Source organism: Cololabis saira, chromosome 9 (genome assembly GCF_033807715.1).
Source record: "Cololabis saira isolate AMF1-May2022 chromosome 9, fColSai1.1, whole genome shotgun sequence".
NCBI classification, from domain to species: Eukaryota; Metazoa; Chordata; class Actinopteri; order Beloniformes; family Belonidae; genus Cololabis; species Cololabis saira.
Window position 1 is genome coordinate 9,627,129 of NC_084595.1, and position 9,587 is coordinate 9,636,715.

At 39.6% G+C, this 9,587-nt stretch overlaps 1 protein-coding gene across 1 annotated transcript in view; it reads right to left on the reverse strand.

Annotated features, from left to right (window-relative positions):
- Positions 1–9,587, reverse strand: part of dock5 (dedicator of cytokinesis 5) — a 79,154-nt gene that overhangs the window by 55,301 nt on the left and 14,266 nt on the right. Inside the window, 12 exon segments of the mRNA XM_061730410.1 lie at positions 1,192–1,321; positions 2,460–2,541; positions 3,182–3,305; positions 3,308–3,338; positions 3,427–3,562; positions 5,376–5,392; positions 5,394–5,524; positions 5,682–5,724; positions 5,726–5,783; positions 6,060–6,115; positions 6,200–6,240; positions 6,466–6,549. Coding sequence (XP_061586394.1) covers positions 1,192–1,321; positions 2,460–2,541; positions 3,182–3,305; positions 3,308–3,338; positions 3,427–3,562; positions 5,376–5,392; positions 5,394–5,524; positions 5,682–5,724; positions 5,726–5,783; positions 6,060–6,115; positions 6,200–6,240; positions 6,466–6,549 — 933 coding nt within the window.

Genomic DNA, 9,587 nt, shown 5'->3' on the forward strand with positions numbered 1-9,587 from the left:
GCGAGCCAGTCCGTCTGCGTAGTGAAACAGACTGACGTTTGCTAATCTCCAGCCTAATAAAGCCTCTGAATTTCAGCCAGTTCTTCCGTCTGAACATTTATTTTCCTGGCTAACATTAATGTGACTTCTGAGTTGGGGCGTCTCAGACTCTGGTTTCAGTCCATTACCTGGAGCGATGTAGCAAAAGAAAGAAAAGGAAAAAAAAAAAAAACACGGCTCATCTTGCCCACTGATCATCCGGCCAGAAAAACAAAAAGACGTTTTACTAATTTCCACATCACTCTTGCTGAGGCAGAACCAGCATCCTTCGGGTCAGGCCGTTCCCATTTTGTTCAACTCGCGGGTGCTTCATCGCTACACTTGAAGGAAACTCTGTAATCCGGGATGCGTACTGCTACGCAGGAGTGCAACTCTTATGTTGAAGCAACTCTACCAGAGGTGTCAAAAGTATTCACATTCATTACTCAGGTAGAAGTATAGATACTAGAGTTTAAAAATACTCCTGTAGAAGTTGAAGTATCAACTCAAGTTTTTTACTCAAGTAAAAGTATAAAAGTACTGGTTTCAAAACTACTTCAAGTATAAAAGTAAAAGTAATGTAAGGGGGAAAAAAACCATTAAGGACAAAAGCCATTGAAAATGAATGCATCTTAGTATAATGCTAATATATTAAAGAACCATATATGTGTACTATTGAGCAATAACATGTGTTTCAGAGAGCAGGAGATATGATGACTAGTTGCATATAAGTATTGTAATGGTGCAAAAAGTCAAACTTCAGAGGCATGTTATCATTTATTCTAACTTTTATTGGAATGTACATCCAAGTTTAGTTGCAGGAATCTGAGGGAACGGATGTAAGAACAAAACTGGACAAGAACATCTGAAACAACCACAACCAAATTCACTCTATCCGGATGGAGCAATTTAACTGGATAGTTTTTATTTAAAGGCCGAAATGAAATAGAGTAACGAGGCTGTTTTTAAAATGTAAGGAGTAAAAAGTACAGATAATTGTGTGAAAATGTAAGGAGTAAAAGTAAAAAGTCGTCTGAAAAATAATTACTCCAGTGAAGTATAGATAACCAAAATTTCTACTTAAGTAAGGTAACGAAGTATTTGTACTTTGTTACTTGACACCTCTGAACTCTACTAAAGGGTAAACATGAGGATGTTTGAGACGCTGCTCACCAGCTACACCAAACGGCCTCCTCAGGGCTCCGGTTTGCTTCTTGCTCTCTTTCAGCTCCATGCTGCCCACTCTGATGATCTGACACACCAGATAGACTTTCGGCCTCATCAGGTCACTGCTGCTCAGGTCCTGCACACACAAACATGATCCGTCACGCCCAGTACTTTGTGCTGATTACAAATAATATAATATATTACAAATAATAGCACTGACCAAAACACCTGCAGAAATACTGCAGGAATGACATAGCAGCAGTTAAATGCAGCCTTCTGTAAGCTTTAAATATCCACTGGGCTTACATCAAATACATCAAAACACAATAATAAAAACAGTTTTCTGAACTTATCAATATGACTCTGTCCTTCACAGGATAAGTAAAATGGATCACTGCAAAAACTCAAAATCTTAACAAGAATATTTGTCTTATTTCTAGTTAAAATGTCTCATTTTAGTAAAAAAAAATCTCATTACACTTAAAACGAGACTCATCACCGGAAAAAACAACAATTTTCCCCTGTTTCAAGTAGATTTTCACTTGAAATAAGTAGAAAAATCTGCATGTGGAACAAGATTTTATTGCTTGTAATGAGAAGATAAATCTTGTCCCATTGGCAGATTTTTCTACTTATATCAAGTGAAAATGTACTTGAAACAGGTGAAAATTGTCAAATAAGTTATTTTTCTGGTGTTATTTTTCTGGTGATGACTCTAAATGTTGAAGTAGCAGTAAAACCACATTCATTGATAAAATAACATAAGGGATGGAAAGGGGGGATGGCAGTTTTACAGGGGGGGATGATTTTGACCGTTTTTATTTCAGGGGGGATGCCATCCATCCCCCCTCATCCCCCCTCAACTCCAGTACTGAGCTATGATGTACATTCATGTAATTCTCTGTAATCTCTTTCTTTTTTTTTCTGTAAATAGGAGTTTTGACTTCAGTTCTCTGAGGTGGGAAACATGAACCGTAAAATGAAAGCTCTTTGCCTTGATTGTTATGGATTTATTACAAGCCAAAGAACTACTTCCTGGTGGCGCGTGTGCAGGTCGGCATCGTGACTGGTAAGCAGCGAAGTGCTGATGGCGTCATTAAAACAAACAGCGGCAATAAAAATGGAGGAAAATGTATTCCGGTTCTCAATAATGTGGCGTGAATATGCCGCTGCAATTAAACATTTGCTAAAATTAAAACTGTCTTCTTTGTTGCAGATTTCACAGAGCTTTTGGGAACAGAGGGAACACAGTTAGCAGGTTGGAGGTCAGTTACCGTGAATAAGGCTGGCAGGTTGTTGAGTTTTTCAATTTCTTTAGGCATTCCCATACTGTCCCAGCGGACCAAGAAGTTCTCGCTGCATGAATTCAGAGAGGAAACACAGATTTCACATCAATATGTGGGTCTGGTAGGGAATAAAAATAAATAAAGAAAAGTAATGTCTGGAGCAATTCTGCATTTTCTGTTCAGTATCGCACAATAAAATCACTGTCAACAACTGGGGAGAAAGAAAAAAAATCCTCAGACGCTTGGATAGTTTAATTAGCAATAAAATCAATCAAAGTAAACGGCCTCTGTCTTATGAGTGAGATACACTTGAAATGAGAAGCCTTTTCATGCTCTTGCTCTATTTTTAGTTTTTAATTAGTGTAATTCATGAACTCGATCTGCAATCAGCTCATTGTTTAGAATAAAAACTTGTGGAATCGTTTCTAGCCAGCAGAGACGGCAGCAGCTTAGCAACGGCAGCAACGGCTGGCCCCTCCAGTGTCAACTTTCAAAGTAAAGCAGCAATAAAGCAGCCAATTCAAGCTGTAAAGGCCAAACTTAATTTTTAATTCTTCACTTTGGAACTCTTCAATAATAAAAGACGCTGTATAATCAGTACAATTCAGTTCAAAGAGGATTCTTTTTAAATCAATTATTAGGTCAAAATGAACGATGCAGTCAGCATCAGTCGGCGTCACATTAAATGATAGAAATGTTTTCTCGCTGACCTGATGAACTCCGATTGATCGGGATCATAGAGAGACATGAGCAGCTCCGCGTCTTCTCCGATGTTACATACAAAGTTTTTCAAGTTCATGAAGAGACTGTAAGTATGAACCGAGCTCAGCAGGTCTGATGACTCATTCTCAGCTGCTGCAGTCGCATCTGCACAAAGGTTAAGGCCGGGGAACATGAAAATTAATTAAAAGTATGATTCGAGACAAGGTGACCGAGACCATCGTTAAAGCCTTGCCTTCTCTTCTTGTATTCTGTCATCGACGCTGCGGGAGGCCGTCTCGTGTGCCCGAAAAAGGCAGACGGTGCTGGTCTCGTCGGGTTCCAGTGTGTTTCCTGCGGCATCTCGGACCACCAGGTCCAACCCCAGAATCCTGAGCAGCACAAAGCAGCATGTGAGCTATCAACGCCGGAACTGGGACTCTAGTAGGGCTGGGCGATTTTGGACAAAAATAAAATCCCGATTTTTTTCTCTGAAAACCCGATTTTCGATTTCGATTTTTTTGGTAAAACTACAAAAGACAATGGAATAAATTGTTTAAAATATTTTATCTTTATTTTTAAAGAAAAATAGCAAAACAAATTTCCCTATTTGGAATGAAGTGCAATTGAAAGATACTGTAAATCCTCCTTGAGTTTAGTAAAGTGACAACATTTACAATTTTCTTGACCAAACAAAGATGACTAGACGAGCTCTGTCTGTAATGCAGCCAGCTGCAAAAAAGGAAAATCGATTTTCCGATTTTCCTTTTTTTAACATCGATTGTGATTAATAAATCTGATTTAGATTTAAAATCGATTAATCGCCCCTAGCTGGCGATATATCGAGATTTTAATATATATCGATATATTTTCAAACGCGATATGGCACGAGACAATATCGTTTATATCGATTTTTTTTTTAAAAAAACATTTTTTTTTTATGATTTTGATATAGCTTATTTTGTGACAAATTGACTTGAATGTTTTATTTGAGATTTGCACAAATGTTTTGTTATTTGCACAACTGTCAACCTAAGTGGAAAAGTCTGCCTGTTACTGTCCTACCAGAGGTGTCAAGTAAGTTACCTTACTTAAGTAGAAATGTTGGTTATCTGTACTTCACTGGAGTAATTATTTTTCAAACAACTTTATTTTACTCCTTACATTTTCACAGAATTATCTGTACTTTTTACTCCTTACATTTTAAAAACAGCCTCGTTACTCTATTTCATTTCGGCCTTTAATAAAAAACTATCCAGTTAAATTGCTCCATCCGGATAGAGTGAATTTGGTTGTGGTTGTTTCAGATGTTCTTGTCCAGTTTTGTTCTTACATCCGTTCCCTCAGATTCCTGCAACTAAACTTGGATGTACATTCCAATAAAGGTTAGGATAAATGATAACATGCCTCTGAAGTTTGACTTTTTTGCACCATTACAATACTTATAGGCAACTAGTCATCATATCTCCTGCTCTCTGAAACACATGTTAATGCTCAATAGTACACATATATGCTTCTTTAATATATTTGCATTATACTAAGATACATTCATTTTCAATGGCTTTTGTCCTTAATGGCTTTTTTCCCCTTACATTACTTTTACATTTATACTTTAAGTAGTTTGAAACCAGTACTTTTACACTTTTACTTGAGTAAAAAACTTGAGTTGATACTTCAACTTCTACAGGAGTATTTTTAACTCTAGTATCTATACTTCTACCTGAGTAATGAATGTGAATACTTTGACACCTCTGCTGTCTACATTGTATTAATTGCACAGTGTATTTTAATTTAATTGTTATGCAGGAAAGGGATATTTGTTTTATTTTATTCAAGAAGCATTTTTATTCTATATATGCAGGCAAGTTTATTTTTATTCATTTGTTTTATACATTTTGAGTATTGTGCAGACTTCTATTAATAAAGGTATCTGTGTGACATTTGGCACGAGGCTTTGTATTAAAACTGTTTTTTTAAGGGTTTGCCTCAGAAAAAAATGAAGCTAACAGAGATGCGATGCTATAATCATTTGGGGGAAACCCCAATTATGTCACAGAAAAAAATATCGATATATATCGAGTATCGCCATTCAGCTAGAAAATATCGAGATATGACTTTTGCTCCATATCGCCCAGCCTAGACTCTAGGCTGTAAAACTTTACAGAGGTGTTTCCTCCAAGTACAATCAGACAGTGGGATTCATACCGGTTTCCATAATCAATCCTTTGCTGTGACTTTCTTCCTGAGCTCCACAAGGTCATCCTTGGGCAATGTTCCTGACACTATCTGAGATCGATATTCAATGAGGCTGCAGGCCATCTGTCGCACCCTACTGAACAGGGTCATCTTGTTGCCTGTCACAAAAACATGTACATGCTTGTTATTAATAGTTCTTATTTTAGCACAGCAATGCAACTTTTTAGCAAAAAAAATGTATCCAAGCACCGAGAGCTGTGCAGAACTGCGTGTACTAGCAACAAAAAGCAGCAAACACAGAGAGGTAACGGACACGTACCACGTAGAGATTTTGCCATATCTGCACCCATTCCCTCAGGGGTGGCCCCGAGCTCCTGCACCAGCGGTAAATCTGCTGGAATAATTATTTCTTGCTGGCTATCAGTGGCGAGAAGAGAATAAGCAGATATTGGAAAAGTGGCTCAGCACTCACAGATCATGTCATATCATTTAGAGTGACTCAAGTGCATTTCTATACGTGATAAATAGTTGGATGCTTGCCCTATGCAGCTGAGAAAGGCATTACTGAGTCCTCTCTTATGATGATTACAAGTGTACTGCTGCGTTATTGGCAAGTGACAAGGGGTGGTGTGGTAAACCAAAGGCAAAGTGGATTATCATCAATAGGAAATGTTTACTGATACATGATCTCACCCTGTTCCTTCGACTGTGGCCTCCTTTAAATGGATGTATGAAGTCGGAAATATGCCCTGAGGAAACAATTAAGGAGCATGAGCATATATGCATCACAGTGGAAGGTTATAGCGTAATATAACTCCAACGATGCCCCATACCTTCTGGGACTTCTTCCGTAGTGTGTAGCCCCTGTACCAGCCTAAGGATGTAATTAAAAATAAAGAAGTTGCAAAGAGGGGGGGAGACAATTGGACATGACAGGGGTGAGGACAATGTGGTAGACTCCTGATTATGTATATTGAATTATTATGCATATTATAATGAGGGCCGGTTTGTTCATCATTTCCTTCTAGCTGCTGCGTCGGTCGCGCATTAGGAAAACCCGAGACGGATGTGTCGGGGCTTGTCGCGTATGCACACTCACCCTCCAGCTTCTCCAGTATATGCACCGTGTCCCCGACCTGCAGACACAGCTCCTGCTCACCTTGGGGATCATAATTGTAGATTGCTGTAGGGGCAAAGCGAGACCGCATCAATATGTGAAACACAGGCAACATTTTAGCAAATTCGGTTAACGAAACACCGTTTCTGCAGACAGTTTAACTGACAAGCTTTGTTCCCTTTTTCATGGTCCATTGGATTAAGGAAACCCCAAATCCCCCCTCAATCACTTCTTTCACAGAGGAGCAAGTCTGTTTGAAAAAGGTTCTGCTTCAGAGATTTGTACTCTCCCCCTGGAAAACGAAGCCAGTGCACCCCTGTTGTCACAGGATGTGAACTTGTACAGATGCTTGTGCTCTGATTTATTCCTGGTCTTGAGCTTAAATGTGGGGTTTCCTGTGTGAGCTGGAGTCCAAAGCCTTGTCCAGCGTAAATACTGTTGTCTGTACCCAGTTTGCTGAGGTTCCTCTCGGCAGCCAAAACTCTGTAATAACGACCTGTAGCATTTCTTGCTTTTAACGAAAACAAATAAACAGCTGGGTAAACAGTGAAACGATCTATTCACACCTCCGCCATCCTTCATTGAAGGACCAGAGGCAACCAGCAGGCTGCAAGCACACACAATACGAGAGCGTTGGTGTATCTAACCATGTTAGAGCATCAGAACAGAACAAGGTAATAATGATTCTGGCTTCAGTCTTTTCTGACTGCAGTGTGACTGTTTCTAAATGTGGTCTTTGTGGAGTCACACCTTGAAAGTACAGTGTATTGACCATTTAAAACCCTAAATCAGAAAACTTTGGATTTATTGAATGTTTTCAAATTTCTGAATGAATGCTGCCAGCATCCATTATTCTCATTTTCTCTCTCTGCAATACACCATTTGCAGAGTCTGACGAACCGGTCCCAGATGCCTTCCGAGCCCAGAGACACCCGGACAAGAACAATATAAGGCTTTTCTTTTGTTATTTGTGTAACACTTAAAGCAGCACAATGTAACTTTCAGCTTTTGTTGAGTTTGGCGGCTCCTTTGGACAAAAGCGGTGGTGCTTTATCAGAAAGAATACTACATTTCCCATGAGCACCAGCGTGTACTGCCGAAAGATCCTGTCCCGTCGCATGCAAATGTTTTGATAGCGAATGAAATAAGACGGGACGGACTTTCTGTTTCACCAAGTGAACAGACGGAACGCAAAAAAAAAGATGTTGAACTGTTGGAAAGGAACTGGAATTTACCGGGATACCTTAAACAAGGAAGCCAGGGAGCGGTATATGGAGAAAATAAGATTATTAACGCTTTGGATCCATATGAAATCCTACTAAAGAGTGGAGCTCCGATGAGGATTTACTGCCGCAGTTCTGCCCAACCGACATCTTAGGCTACCTTGTTTAGGAGTGTTTGGCAGCTGCTTTGGTAAATGTTTGACTCGCCATGTGTTTCAATAAATTAGTTTAATAGTACAACATACAGTACATGTTTTGTATCACTCTTACTTCTCTTATTTCTTTTTTGACTGCTATATTATGCTGAAGAGGCTCCTAGGTGTGAGCAATATTTTTGTTTTCCTCTCGTGAGATTATTTTTTTCCTCTGCAGCTACAAATAGAGTTAATATTTTTTCCCTCAACAAACTAGTTTTATCTTGACGATTGGGGTTAATCGCAGCGCAGAGAGCTGGCCAGCAACTGCTTTTAGCTGGTGAAGTGGGAATAAAACCTGTGTGAATGATCCGACCCGGTCTGTGTGAGTGTTTGTTTGTGGTTTAACTGTGGAAGGTTTTGTTTGGTCATTACAGCCCGCGATCCAACCGAGCCGACGACTCTTTGTTATCTCAGATACTTGGTCTCCGTGGTTCTGCCTCCGAGCAGGGAAAGCAGTGAAAAGTTAAACCATTATCGATCTTTTCCCCCACGTCTGTTATGTGAGCTGCTGCAGCCACAACACAGCAACGGGTTACCAGCTTCTCCTGAGCTCTGCGCTCCAAGCCCCGCCCATTTCGTCTCGACTACGAATCGGGAAGGAGGGGGAAGTGACGTATGCCGTAAAGCAGTCAAAGCTGTAAAAATGTGTAGTTTTTTAGTGTGGCAGGGTTCCTACCATGCCTCCTCAAAGTAACATAGTGCCAGTGAAGGTGATACAGACCCCTCAGACCATGACAGAGGTTCATTAAACCTGTTGTAAGTTTATGTACCATCACAATGACTCTGGAAATATTATATTAAGGTGGAAAAGTTACATAGTGCTGCTTTAATTCTTTCCCCAGACATTTTTTTTAGATAAATTATTTGTGTTTTGCGCAGGCTTACACCTCATTTACAGGTGTTTTGTTGACTAAATATATAGTAGTTCGTCTACTGCGTCCCTATAATGTGAACACGAGATTGATTTCAAGACCACAATACCAAAACAGAGAGTCAATCTACCAACTCTGAAACTCGCCTCTGACCATTATGCAACTGTTACAGATTTAGCAGGTTGTTTAATATGCACTGTGTTATTGGAAATATGTAAATCTCTTCTTCTAGGAACAGTGTTTCCAGCCCTTAATTACACAGATATTGTATATGTTGCCTGGACTTGTTTTGTCAGTGAGAGTCAGAAATCATACATCAGTCTGAATTTGCCCTTTTCCCCACTCAAAGTAACCTCAGCTCTCAGTGTCTCTGAAGTGCACATGGTAAAATCTAGGCGGAGCTTGACGAATGCTCTGTGCTGATACACCAAATATATCCCTATAAAGCTCGTCTCTCTTCTTTCACTGTTTATTTCTCTAGCACAAAACGATAATGGAGTTCCTGTAATGCAATTCAAAAGTTGGGCAGCCACCAGGCCGACAGAGTAAAGGGTTAAAAACTTTTTCATGGATAGACTCAGCTTTGCATAGATGCTGCTTCTGCACTGAATCATTCCTACAATCACCTATAGAAAGCAGCAGTTGGAAAATAACTTTTTTCCCCCCTTCATCTCCTATTACTACTAAACTGTCCCCATAACATCTTAGTCTAAGATCAAATTGCAGACCTGACATTGTGAAATGACTAGTAGGAATGGGCGATATTTTACCGTTCACGATATACCGTCAAAAATAATTCCTCACGATAAGAA